General features: G+C 39.2%; 2 protein-coding genes across 7 annotated transcripts in view; both read left to right on the forward strand.

Moving 5' to 3' along the window:
• The window catches only part of NCK1 (NCK adaptor protein 1), a 77,290-nt gene extending 75,903 nt beyond the window's left edge, over window positions 1-1,387 (forward strand). For 2 of the 4 annotated variants that reach the window (XM_021068315.1, XM_021068316.1), the window contains exon 4: window positions 356-1,054. In XM_021068315.1, the coding sequence (XP_020923974.1) occupies window positions 356-550 (195 nt within the window). In that variant the 3' untranslated portion in view covers window positions 551-1,054. 4 annotated transcript variants of the gene reach the window in all.
• IL20RB (interleukin 20 receptor subunit beta) overlaps window positions 6,799-14,411 on the forward strand; it is a 39,803-nt gene continuing 32,190 nt past the window's right edge. For 2 of the 3 annotated variants that reach the window (XM_003358566.4, XM_013982051.2), the window contains exon 1: window positions 6,799-13,039. In XM_003358566.4, the coding sequence (XP_003358614.1) occupies window positions 12,970-13,039 (70 nt within the window). In that variant the 5' untranslated portion in view covers window positions 6,799-12,969. The remainder of the gene's footprint in view (window positions 13,040-14,411) is intronic. The other variant, XR_002338102.1, reaches the window with a different exon arrangement.

Genomic DNA, 14,411 nt, shown 5'->3' on the forward strand with positions numbered 1-14,411 from the left:
TTCTGAGAAGTCTGAATGGAGAGAATATAGCTCTTATGCTTCAGATTTTAAACAAAAGGATTTGCTCTGGGTGTTACATAGAGTACATAAAAGGAGTCTACTTCAGTTTGAATCCTATCTCTTTTAACTAGATGGGTGATCTTGGACAACTTCTCCTCAGCCTCATTTTTTTTTTTTTTTTTCTGTCTGTAAAATGGGGTTTGCTTTGAAGCATAAAGGAGATAATTCCCATAAATAATTTAGCATTGTACCTACTACTTAAAAGTGCTCAAATCTTAGCTGTTATTAGTTTAATATAAAAATGCCAATAAATGGTCTTTCAAAATGTTTACCCTACATGTTTTTTCTCTTTTAGCCAAATGATTTCTCTGTATCACTAAAAGCACAAGGGAAAAACAAGCATTTTAAAGTCCAACTAAAGGAGACTCTCTACTGCATTGGGCAGCGTAAATTCAGCACGATGGAAGAACTTGTAGAACATTACAAAAAGGCACCAATTTTTACAAGTGAACAAGGAGAGAAATTATATCTTATTAAGCATTTATCATGATATTGTTGACCAGAAGTGACTGCTACACAGTTGTAATTCATCATGTAATTGAAGACTGAGAAAATGTCAGTCCAGTCATGCTTGATTGGAAAGTGCTGTTTCTAACTCTATGAGAATTGACTGTAATACATAAGTATTTTTTATTATAACTCGGCACATACATATATTTACTACATATGCCAAGCATCTGCATAGAGCAATTCCTTATCCTTGGTCTTCTGTTTTATTGGGATTTTTTTGGCTGTTTTTCTCTTTGCTTCTAATAGTAAGGTTTTATATTTTGAAAAAATGATGCAAGTCAAAAGTCTTTATATGGAAGAATTTCTTTATTGCCTCTTTATTTCTGTGTAAGGGCACCACCTTAGTTACTTCTGCAATGGTTTCTCATCATATAAAATTATTATATCAATTATATCAATATATGGCATATGCTAAAATAAATTTCTTGGAGAGTTAATCTTTTCTGTGACTAAATAGCAATAATAAATGGAAAATTAGAAATTATTTTCAGGTATTGTATTTGTCTCAAGCCATTGTAAATATCAAGTATGTTGTGTCTGCCATTATTCAAAACTCATTCGTTGTCTTCAGTGTAAAACAAAACATATGGGACATAGGTTAGAAAACATTATATACAATTTAATTTTACAACTACTGGAAACAAAAATCTCTAAATTCCTAATAGTTTTGGAGGGGGGTTCTTCTATCTGTTTATGCAAGAGAACAAGGCAGTCTCTGAGATAATTAGCTTTTCAAACTGTGAATGGATGCTTTAGTGTTATTTCACCAAAGTGTCTTGTATTTGAATACATTACCTGTGTCAATGTGAAAAAAAAACTATGGCCAAATTTTGAGAAGTAGGAGACAGTGAGATACTTGATTCTCCCCCCACCAAACATCATTAACTACCAGGCATAATATATCTGCTACTTTTCAGCTTTGAGTTTTATTGACTGGGACATGAATTGATGTATATACCTGAGGAAAAGATGCAGTATGTGCTAATGGTTAGAGAAAATTATTTTTAGAATTTGTTTTTGTAGGTGCTTCTATTTTGTTTTTGTTTACCAAGCAGAAGTTTGAGTGTATGGATATGAGGCTACTCTAGAGTATTGAATCTTTTTCTGTAGATCACAGAAGAAAACCAATTGTATTTTATGGTCACGGCTTCCCCCCCCCCCATTATAAATACTGGACATGTAATTTAAGGAATGTAACCTTCAATATTTTAATTGAGAATACTTACTAAAACCATGTAACTTAGTAAATAGTAGGAAGTCATGAGCTTTTCAAAAAATTTCCCCAGTGCTGCCTTGGCAGATGACTGTATTCTTTACTATGTTATAAAGAGACATTTAATATACCACAGAATTACTGGTGTAATACACCAAAATTACATCATCTAATTCATGAGGTTTTTGATTTGGTGTTTTTAATTTTTGTTTTAAATGTTTTTTTATTTCTCTAAATCTTCAAATCATTTAAAGACTTACATTGCCACTGGGTGGCAGCCCTGGCTTCTCCCACCAAGCAACAAAAGTCAGCAAATATAATTAAGTCATTGATGTACAATTTTTTATCTTCACTGCATCTGCTTTTAAAGGCTTTCAGTTCATATTTAATTATCTTTCTTAGCCCCCCCTTTGTCTATTAAGATGATTATTAGTAGGCAAATTTAATGGAAACAAAAGTCATATATTTTTTTTTTTGCTGTAATGTCATTTAAATATAAATTGAAAAAATAGATTTAAAGTGGTTGTAAAATGATGAGGTAGTAAAAAACATCTTTTTAATTTTAAGCAAAACTTTGATGATGCTTTTTTTTACTCTCCATCTCTTTGTGAGTTTTCCCCATCTTCCTTACTTTAAAAAATGGGTGTTAAAAAAACAAAATGAGGGGAGCCATTACTTTTACGTATCACAGACATGAGCTATTTATAGCAAACCCCACTGAGCTGATGTTAAGGATTTTGAGAAAGTAGCTAGAAATGGAGTAGCACTGGAAGCAGAATGAATATATTTCTGTGCCATAATTAGGTTTATAATAACTAGAGAATTCCTAGATAGTCCATGTGTGCCAATAATAGCTGTTGTGTGCTCTTCTTATTATGTGATGAAAACCTCACTGGGAACTACTTAATTTTGTACGTCAACATTTTCTCAGTTTTTTTAAGGTCTTAAACCAATCTTCACAGCAGTGGCTGCTTTTTAAAAACATGAATTGATTTTCTTAAGAACTAGAACATTGGAGGTTCCTATTGTGGCTCAGCAGTAACAAGCCTGACTAATATCTATGAGGATGCAGGTTCAATCCCTGACCTTGCAAAGTGGGTTAAGGATTGGGTGTTGGCTATGAGCTGTGGTGTAGGTCGCAGAGGTGGCTCGGGTCCCAAGTTGCTGTAGCTATGGTGTAGGCTGGCAGCGTAGCTCTGATTTGACCCCTAGCCTGGGAACTTCCATATGCTTCAGGTGTGGTCCTAAAAATCAAACAAAAACCCCCCTAGAACATATGGGAGTTCCCTGGTGGCTCAGCAAGTTAAGGACCCATTGTCATTGCTGTGGCTTGGGTCACTGCTGTAGTGTGGATTTGATCCCCCACCCCGGTATGCTGTGGGCGTGGCCAAAAAGAAAAAAACTAGAAAACCTATATAAACACTACAAAACATCTACGTAACTAGCTAGTAGCAGGATGTGTATTAGAAACCAAGTTTCCTTATTTCCAGCCTTGTACATTTTGTATCATGACACATTGGCCTCTGTGTGCTTGTTTTAGGCTAGGAGGAAAGTCCTGGGAAAAGCAGTATTAACAGGAATTTTCTTCCACCTGTGAGGAAATGCTTAGCTATCAGTTTAAATATTCATAACATGCATAATCCTGTCCCACCCACTTATACAAGTAATATCCCCAAAATCTTGGAAGAAGATATAAGTTCTTTCAAAACTTTATATAAACTCAATAACAAAAAGCTATTGCTGCTGTATCTGTTATTTGGTCATAAGTCCTTAATTCAACTGACTCTATACTCACATATATTACACATCTTTAACTAAACACGGTAACACAAGGCATCTGGCACTATTAAAAACGGTGTGTCACAAATATATCACTTAAAATAGGAAGGCCTAAGTACAATCCATTGCCATTGCTAGAAGAATAAGAAGCCTGGAAGATGAGCAGCTTGCCTTGATAGAATGATATTATTCTCCTAGGTATGTGGATGGATTAAAGGCGCATGAGTTAACTCCAAGATCTAATGCTTCAATTCTGTTTTCTAATCCAGAGATTGCAAAAAGCGGGGCCACTACTGTCTGTGTAGGTACCCTTGTGAGAACTGGGAAAAGGCACCTCCCTTGGCAAGCCTAGCCTCTTTTGTTGTTGAAAAGTGCAAAACTCACCACCGTCACCCTTCCCCCATCTTGCAAGGTGCTCCTATTCAGGATACAACTTAATAGGAATACAGTTCAACCCACACTGCTTAAAAAAGTAACTGTTTACATTCAAAATTGGGGGTTTCTGCATAAAATTCAGATTTCTGGTTTCCCCTGCAAAAATGAGAAGCTGATAATACTGTATTTGAATTCCCACAAGGTTATTCTTAGTATGGATGTTCCCTTTATTTTTACGAAAAAGGTGATAAAACACATGCAACAACAACAAAAAACAGCCCAACGGTGTAAAAAAGTCTCTTTCCCAACTTTTATTCCCCTAGTTCAAATCTCCAAGTGCAGTTACTGTTAACTCCCTATTTTTCCTGTAACTTGGAGTTTTTGTTTTGGAGTCTGGAAACTCATTTTTTCAGAAACACTTCAGATGCAATGTTGGAACCAGTAAATTAGGAATGTAGCATTCCAGCATGCTTTAACTTTTCCATTTTAGTATTTTGCTAGAAGATAAGGGGTTCCTTTGTAATCTTGTATTTGTATAGATCCTTTAACTTTTCAAATGGCTTCACAACTGAAGTTGCACTTAAAGCATATTTGAAGTAGGGTAGATGTTCATTTTGAACAACATCCAGTGGACTTTTGAGAATGCCATGTTACTTACTGCTTCAGGGGAAAGCCAACAGTCTATTGAAAAGCAAGGTAGGAAGCTCCTCTCTTCTGATAAACTTGTTCTTTTGGTTTAGCAAGTTTATATGACTCAACTCTGTCATGTTCTAAACAGACCATACTCTGCATAATCCACACCCTAGTTTCTTGCTGTTACATACCCTAAAATGAAATGACCAAAGAACTGAAATATATTTTTTCTAGTTTTCTAATGGGGGTTTCTTTTGATTTGAAAATATACAGATTGTTGAGACTTGTTTGTTTAATGAGTAGAACATAAATTGGGCTTGTGAGGTTTTGAAGAGCAGGAGGAGTTTTAGTTATTGGCCACATTCACAGAGGTAAATGTTTTAAACCATAGTGTGTTTTTGAGAATGTGTTTTGTCAGCCAGAGCATTTTCTTTATCTCAAGTACTTCAGAATTGGCCTCATGCCCACAATTGCTTAGCACAAACAGGATGATTTTAAAATGCTTCCACTCAAAATACTCTAAGCTATCTTTATTGTTTGTGGTATGTTTGTTTGCTGGTTTTTGGCCATGCCTGCAGTTTGAGCGATTCCCAGGCCATGAATCTAAACTGCGTCACAGCAGCCACCTGAGCCACGGCAGTGGTGATGCTGGATCCTTAACCCACTGAGCCACCAGGGAATTCCTGAGCTGTTTTTTGTTTTGTTTTGTTTTGTTTTGTTTTTTGTCTTTTGTCTTTTTGTTGTTGTTGTTGTTGTTGCTATTTATTGGGCCGCTCCCTCGGCATATGGAGGTTCCCAGGCTAGGGGTTGAATCGGAGCTGTAGCCACCGGCCTACACCAGAGCCACAGCACCTCGGGATCCGAGCCGCGTCTGCAACCTACACCACAGCTCACGGCAACGCCGGATCGTTAACCCACTGAGCAAGGGCAGGGATCGAACCCGCAACCTCATGGTTCCTAGTCGGATTCGTTAACCACTGCACCACGACGGCAGTTTTTTAAAGCTCATAGGAAAATGGTCTCACTATTTTGGAATAATGTTGCAAAATTTATTTGCAGTTTGTTTGTTGGTTTATTTTGTCTTTTTGCCATTTCTTGGGCCGCTCCCGAAGCATATGGGAGGTTCCCAAGCTAGGGTTTGAATCGGAGCTGTAGCCACCGGCCTACGCCAGAGCCACAGCACCTCAGGATCCGAGCCACATCTGCAACCTACACCACAGCTCACGGCAACACCGGATCCTTAACCCACTGAGCAAGTCCAGGAGTCAAACCCGAAACCTCATGGTTCTTAGTTGGATTCGTTAACCACTGAGTCATGACGGGAACTCCTATTTGTAGTTTAAATACAAAAGATGAAAAAAAATACTCAGTTTCCTCTCCATGTTTTCTTGTACCTTGTGGAATGATAACGACTTTCAAACAGGAAAGCAAACAAATAGATAATTTAGACATCTAAGGTGGTTAAGATATTTAGTTGCTTTAAATAAATCTCTCGGCTCAGATAATGTCTTAAATAATGTAGAAAATTTGCACGTAGCTCTTGGGAAATTACAGAGAAAGGTAGATTCCAGAATGAGACTAAAGTCTTGTTTGTTTTAGGTTTAACACTGGAATGGTTATTAAATTGATTTTTGTTCTATTTTTCTGTTTTTTAGGGCCACACCTATGGCATATGGAAATTCCCAGGCTAGGGGTCAAATTGGAGCTGTAGCTGACAGCCTACACACCACAGCCACAGCAATGCCAGATCCAAGCCGTGTCTACACTACACTCATGGCAACTCGGGATTCTAAACCCACTGAGGGAGGCCAGGGTTTGAACCCGTGTCCTCATGGATGTTAGTCAGGTTCATTACCTCTGAGCCGTGACGGGAACTCCCTTGATTTTTTTTGTTTTTAATCTTGTGGAAGAAATTAGTAATCCCTGAATAAGTATGTCCCTCTTGGAACAATTAATGCCAAACAAACTTTCACTTGTTTCGATATTTTCTAGACTATAGAAAAGGGGGATGTTGTAGAAAAAAAATAGTGATTTCATCAGGACATATGCTGACACTTGGTGTCAAGATAAGAAAAATACTTTTGGGGAGTTCCTGTTGTGGGTCAGTGGGTTAAGAACCTGACACTGTGTGTGTGAGGATGTGGGTTCAATCCCTGGCCTCCCTCAGTGGGTCGAAGATCCAGCATTGGTGCAGGCTTCATTGTAGGTCACAGATGTGGCTTGGATCCTGCTTTGGTAGTGACTGTGGTGTACGCCTGCAGCTGCAGCTCCATTTTGACCCCTAGTCTGGAAGCTTTTATATGCCAAGGGTGTGGCCATAAAAAAATAGGAAAAAAAATTTTTTTGAACTGTTATATCTGTGTGTATGATTTTGCGTTTTTGTTTAGCTTTTGGAGATGTTTATGCATCATTCAACCAGCTGATATTCGATTGCACAGGTGCCAGACTATTCTAACCTAGCAATATGATGGTGAAGAAATTGGCCAAATTTGTCCCAAAGCTGTCATAAACTTATATTGCTAGTGAGCAGTGATTTAATGCCTGATGGGGACGTGCAGTAAAGAAAAAAACAGAGCAGGATGAGGGGGTTGGAGACTGAATACTAAGGTGTTAATTTATGTAGGATGGTCAAAGGAGGCTTCTGATAGAATTGACCTTGAGCATATTATGTGCTTCACTTAATAGAATCACTGATGACTAGGATTAGACCAGTGAATGAAGGAAAATACAGCAACCAAAATCATTTAAAAATAGTATTAAGATCTTCACTATTACAGAGCATTATTTCTGGTTTTCAAATTTTACAACGGAATAAAATGGTATTTGTTTTATTTACACTTGGAACTTCTAACTACAAAGGGCTATTCTAAATAGGCCTGATTCTCCATTTTAAGAGAAGTTGTTGGAGAATGTCACATAGAAAAGGGTCAGTTATAACTACTGAAAGGAGGACTGTTTAACACTTAAGGGTTTTAATTCATTACACTCTAAGGAAAGAATTGAGGTTAAGGAAGGTCGCCTGATGTTGTACACTTGTGGCCAGACAATAAACCAGGGAGGAAACTGAATAAGGAAAATATATTCAAAGGAGATTGAAAAAGGGCTGCAAGAACCCTGAAAACTAGTTTGAAATTGTCTGGAAGTTAAATCTTGAGCAGACTTAGTGGAAGCAGGAGTCAGAAGAATCTAATACAAGGAAAACTCCACTGTTTAAATACCCTGTGTCACTTCCAGGAAAAATAAAATAAAATTGTGACAGTGGGTTACAACTAAATGTCAAATGCTCTAAAACACAAGACATAGATACTTAGGAATCTTGGTAAAGAGAACTATTTTGTGCTAAGTAGAGCAAGGAAGTGTTATTGGACCAATGTAGTCTGTCCTAGGGCACAATGACCTGCCCTGCATTTGCACAACCTAAGACGGAGTGCCTCAAAATTTACACCCTGGTTCTTCCCTTGCTGTATTCTGCTCCTAGCCCTGTGGGGCTCAGAGGGCCTAGGAATCTCTTCCTTGACCATCAACCTCCTTTTCCCTCCCCACTATTTACCTTTCCCTAAAAACCTGTATTCCTTTGCTTTTTCCTTCCATAAGTAAATGTTTAAGTGCTAGATAGTATAATAAAACAAAGTCCTATTTCTAGACTGTACCTGCTTATATGAAATAGCATCATTCTTCCAGCAATTCATCTTCAGATATAGATGACTGATCATCTTCAACTCTGCAAGGCAGTGGAAATTAATTTGAGAAGTACAGGCAGCAGGTTAGAGGATAGTTTGGTTTGGGCATGTTGTGTAGATAAAGATCACAACCAGATGATGAGAAGGTATAGACAGAGAAATTCCTCCAAGCCAGAAGAGAAAGGCAAGATCAGAGTCGGGGGTGTCAAGGTAGGGGCTAGCAGGTAAGGCAGGACACTCCAGAAGTTCTCACCCAATGGCATGGCCCATGCAGAGGTGGATGGTCAGAGTTCCTTACTAATTCATGAACCAGTCCTGAGAGGAACTATCATTCAAAAGCTTGTGGCAAGCAGGTATAACCCCTCTGTGCCCCTAGAGGTGCACTGAGAAGACAGGATCTCCTTAGAGTGGCTTGTGAAGGATTAACAGGTTGTACTGCCTTGTTTGCATGGCAGTGCTGGGCAGGAACATCCTGACAGGGATCCATGCCTGGGTTGAGCTAACTATCTTAAGACCTCAAGGTTTGGTGAACAACTCTCCCTCCTCCCGAATAACATAACTATATGAGTCTTGTTCTTTTTCCCATTTTCAGTTTACTTACTGTTTCTTTTTCATCCTCAGTCTGTTTTCCCTTCAACTTTTCCATCCTTGGGCATTATCCATATCATTCTCCCAATTGGAATGCTTAGCTGCAAATGTATCTCTCCTATCCAAATGTAAATGAATACATCCTTGGAGTTCCATATTGAGTCTGTTCTCTAAAGCCTTTGCTAATCTCCCAGATCACTCACTGCTTTATGTGCCTCAGACACATTGTGAGCCCTCCTTTGGTTCTAGTGGGGAGGCAGTGAGAACTTGGAGTTAGGCAAATCTCTGTTGGAATTCCTATCTCCATCCTTGACTAGGTCTGTGATATACAGTAGATAAATTTCAGATGTGTCACTGAAAAGTTGGGAATCGAATCTTGCAGTCCTGATGTGTAATATATGAAAATGTACATAGAGAGCAGGGATCAAGGAGAGGACGCACCAAATGTTCTTAACTATGGTGTAGTAAAAAGATAACACAGTTAATGCTTATATACTTTGCCAGATCCTTTTCTAAGTGTGCCATCACATTTAAACCTCATAACAGCCCTATGAATTAGGTACTATTATTTGTCTACAATTTGCAAGTGAAGACACTTAAATAGATTGTTTAAAAGACTTGGCTTGGGGTTCCTCTGTGGTGTAGTGGGTTAAGGATCCGGTGTTGTCACTGCAGCGGCTTGGGTTGCTGCTGTGGCCTGATTTCGATCCCTGGCCCTGGCACTTACCCATGCCTTGGGCTCAGGAGAAAAAAACACAACTTATAAGTGGCAGAATCTGAATGCCAACCCAGACAGTCTGGCTCCAGAGCCATGATTTTAATGACTACCTTGTAATAGGTATCACCAACTAGAGCCCTTCTTTGCTGATTGAGGGGCCAAATTGAAAGATAGGCAGCCCACACAGGGCCAGCCAGTCAGAGGAAATAATCGCTAATATATTTATTTTATATATTAATATATAATATAAAAAAATTGTAAAGACCTACTGTATTCCTGGCACTTTGCTAATGTGCTTTGTCTGCATTCTTTAATTCCCACAACTGGTATGCAAGATATCATTCTATCTATTTTATAAAAATGAGGCTTGTGGAGCTGTTGAAAGAGCACACTTTTCCCTCTACTCCTCAACCTAACTGCTGAAACGCTTACTGAGATTATAAATGGCCTTCTAGGTGACATAAGTCCAGGAGAAATTTTTCAATGATTTACTCAGTAACTCTCTTTTTCATACCCGCCTCGACGGTTTCATACCCGCCTCGACCATAGTTTGTTCCAGGACTACCTCTTGGACTGGTTTCTTTCCCCTGTATCTTCCTATTTCATTTTCCTTGTGCTGGTCCTTAAATGTGGGTCTTTTCCGGGAGCATACCCACACCTTTCCTTACTCTACATATTCTTCCTGGATGTGCTCACCCACTCCCTACTCCCTGGTCTCAGCTACCACTGAGATGCTGAAGGTGGAGGAGATTGTTCCATGCCCTTGATCCCATGAAATGAGACCAAGATCATTTATATATTAGAGACTCCCCGTGCCCACACAAGCACCTCAAATGCAAGTGCATCAAGCTGAACACAACCTTTTCCTGTACCATCCCCAACCCCGCCTGCCCTGCTTCGACCCCACCCTCCTTTTCATTATTTAGGTTGAGGAGCTGTCATCCACCCAGTTACTTAAGCCTGGAACCTGAAAATCGTGTTTGTCTTCTTCAATCCACTCAATATCTAGGAGCTGTCAATTCTACCACCCTCATTTGAATTTAGCCACTGCTCTCTACAGACATGGAAAAACCCAGTAGAAGCTAATATTGCTCACCAGGGCTGACCAACATATCTCCCTCCTGGCCCACCTGCCTCCAGTCTGGGCCCTTCCACAGTTTTTGCTACCCTAGTCATAAATTTTTTTTTAAAGCTCAAATATAGGGGGTGACATGATCACATGATCAGATTTGCCCTTTTTATTTTTTTGTCTTTTTAGGGCCACACCCACAGCACATGTAAGTTACCAGGCTAGGGGTCAGAGCTGCAGCTGCTGGCCTACACACAGCCATGGCAATGTGGGATCCAAGCCATGTCTATGACCTACACCACAGCTCACAGCAACTCTGGATCCTTAACCCACTGAGCAAGTCCAGGGATCAAACATGTGTCCTCATGGATACTATATTCGGGTTTGTTACCCCTGAGGCATGACGGGAACTCCCAGATTTGCACTTTTAACCCCTCATTTGACCTTCAATGCCTCAAGATAAACTTTAAGCTCCTCAACAAGGCATTCAAAGTGCCCTTGAATCCTATTGTTGTCTGCCTTTGAGCCCTATTTTTTTCCGCTCTGACCTTGCTATCCAGTTGCACAAAACTTTGTGGTTTCCAAAACACACTATGGCTGGCTGATTTTTTTCAGCATTTAATACTCAGCCCAAAAGTTATCTCCAGGAAGCCTTCTGTGATACCCCAGACTGGGTAAGGTATATATCTTTAGTGCTTCTATATTCCCTTGTGAATATTTATGTCACTTCATTTTCAATATTGATTTATGATAATTCCCCTGTCTATTTTTTCCATTAGTTGGGAAGTTTTTGGTTGAGGGCAGAAACTATTGCATTTCCAGGATCCGGCACATAGTAAGTCCTTAGTGAATGTCTGTTAAATGAATAAATAAGTAAATTTCCCAAGAACTGCAAATAAGTTCTGACACAGGAACCAAAATCAGTTGAGCTCTAAAATTCATGTTCTTCCCACTAAAGAACGTGTACATGTAGAGAGTTTGGCGTCTTTGAAAAGCTGTCATTTTAAGGGGACAAACCCTTAAGGTTTTCCTTCCAATTAAAAAAATTTTTCTCCAAAATTGCAATAGTACATTCACATGATTCAGTCCTCAAACAGTATAAAAAGATACACAGCACCCATAAAAATTGAAAGCAGGATCTTGAAGAGATATTTGTAATCCATGTTCATAGCAGCCTGATATTCGCAACAGCTAAAACATGCAAGCAACTCAAGTGTCCATCAGTGGGTGAATGGAAAAGTAAAATGTGGTATATGGAATATTATTCAGCCTTAAAAAGAAAGGGAATTCTGCACTATGCCACAAAATGGGTGAATTTGAGGGCATTATGCTAAGTGAAATAAGCCAGTCACAGAAAGATTGATACTGCATGATTCCACTTATATGAGATACTTAAGAGTAGTCAAAATCATAAAGAAAGAAAATATAATGGTGGTTGCCAGGGCTAGGGGGAGGGGAGAAGGGGGAGTGATTGTTTAATGGATACAGAGTTTCAGTTTTACAATATGGAAAGAGTTGGGGACAAATGGTGCTGATGGTTGCACAACAGTATGGATGTATTTAAAACCACTGAACTGTATATTAAAAATAGTTTAGATGGTAAATTTTATGTTACGTGTCTTTTGCCACAATAAAAACAATTTTTTAAAAAAATCTCAAAACAAACAAAAGATACCAGAGTCTAGTTCCCATTTTTCTCCTCTATCTTTCCCAATTGCCACTCCCCTTGTGCCAAGGTAACCAATCTTAGTAGTTTCTCTATCTTCTTCTGGGTTTTCTTTTTGCAAATGCAAGCAAATGTAAAGTTTTATTCATGGTCACTTCCTGACTTTTTAAAAGATATTAAAAATATTTTAAAATTTCCTTTTTTCTGAAGTGGGGCTGTAGCAAAAAGAGCTAATTGGTACACAGCTTGAATGAACTCACAAGAGGGAGACTTGGAAGGAAAGAGCTATTTGATGAGGGTCAGATAATCTTTGTCTGCTGACTGCCAAGGGGGCCTCTAGGGACCATCATCGTCCCCCAGGACAAAGCCTGTGATCCAGGTATCTCCCTCATACAGATTTTTAAATTTCCCAGAATTAACTTTTCTGTGAAACTCTCCTAGGCCACTCCCCCTGATGCAATATCTGGGTTTGGGCAGAAAGGAGGGTGCTGCACAGCCCGCCTCTTCTGAGCTGTCTGGGCTGGCTCCTCTTTCCAGAACAATTTACGCTTTACAGCGACTCAGACCTCAGCCCCAACATCTGTGTGCCGAAGCAAGGATTGCTGAGATGAACAGAGTGCTACATTTTGGAAGGTAACCACGTCCCAGGTCAAGCTGAGTCTGCCACAGATCCTCACGATGGTTCTAGAAGAAATCGCAGCAAGTCTGATGTGGTTTTCCTACGCCTTGATTCCTTGCTTGCTCACAGGTAAGTATGAATCAGAATATGGCCAATAGTCTGGGACTCAAATATAGATTGAGAAGGTGAAAAAAACTTTCTCCGGGTTTGGAGTTGCAGTATATGCATAGAACATCTTATGTCTGTTTTTAAAAAGATGTCTCACCTCCTAATCCTCCATCCCCACATCCCAAAGAAAAGGCCTGCATTCCGTTTAGAAATCTCTCTCTTAACGTCCATATAACAATCTAGAAAGAAAAAGCGTCAAAACAAGTAGTTAAAAGGCTAGCAGAGATCCATGCGTTTTGTTATGTATTTCATTATCTAACTTTAAAAAGCACAACACAATTATCTTAGTCATTCTGTGTGTTTCTCAGAGATGTTAACTGTAAGGATATGTTTAGGTAAAATAAAGATTCTAACAAAATATATGTGAATAAAAAGATAAAATTTGCAAACTTAATATTGGGTACAAGACATAAAAATTGGGTTTCTCTCCTGATCAGGTACTCCATACCACTTTAAAAAGGGAGTAGTCAGGTACTCCATACCACTTTAAAAAATATTTGGTTTGGGGCATTTTTTGCCTGCCAGTAAGATTACATAATTTTCTCTGCTCCACTCCTGGCTGCTTGCACATACACGTTTTATTCCCAAATCACAGCTCCTTAGCCTTTGCTGTTTCTTCCTGTCAAATCACATTGAGAAATTTCAAATTTGAATACTCCAAGGTACTGAGCACTTTGCCGTGTGGATGGGATTCTTGAGTTTCTTTTCTTTCTTTCCTTTTCTTTTCTTTCTTTCCTTTTCTTTTCTTTCTTTCCTTTTCTTTTCTTTCCTTCCTTCCTTCCTGTATCTCCCTCTCTCTTTCTTTCTCCCTTCCTTCCTTCTTTTCCTTTTTTTTTTTAAACATGGAGAACTAATTATTCTAGTTGTTTTAAATCACATAAATCAGTGCTGAGGCGATTAGCAAATGCTTAGAACTGACTTAAACATCAAATTTATGCCCGCCTAACTCAAACAAACCCTTCACAGCTCTCAGTGTCTCAGCCCATGATGTTCAAATCTGCTGTTTGTTTCATGACTCACTATATTCAGGCCCCAAACTTATTTCTCACTACTCCTTGAAAACTCCTTGAAAACTCCTTGAAACTCCTGGGCCACATGCGGCTGCTGTCTTCATAGTTGGCATGTTACACCCTCATTTCCTCCTCTTGGCCTTTATTTTTGTACTTTCCCACCAGAAGCTCCATCTCCAGTTCCTTACCCCATCCCAAACCCATCCTCTCATCATCCTTCCATATGGGTGAGTCCCTGCTCCTACAGACCTTCCCAACCTCTCTCCTTTGACCCTTGACCCCATGTACTCTGTTTCCATGGGTTACTTCTGTTTCTTGCACTG

This window comes from Sus scrofa, chromosome 13 (genome assembly GCF_000003025.6).
Source record: "Sus scrofa isolate TJ Tabasco breed Duroc chromosome 13, Sscrofa11.1, whole genome shotgun sequence".
NCBI classification, from domain to species: domain Eukaryota; kingdom Metazoa; phylum Chordata; class Mammalia; order Artiodactyla; family Suidae; genus Sus; species Sus scrofa.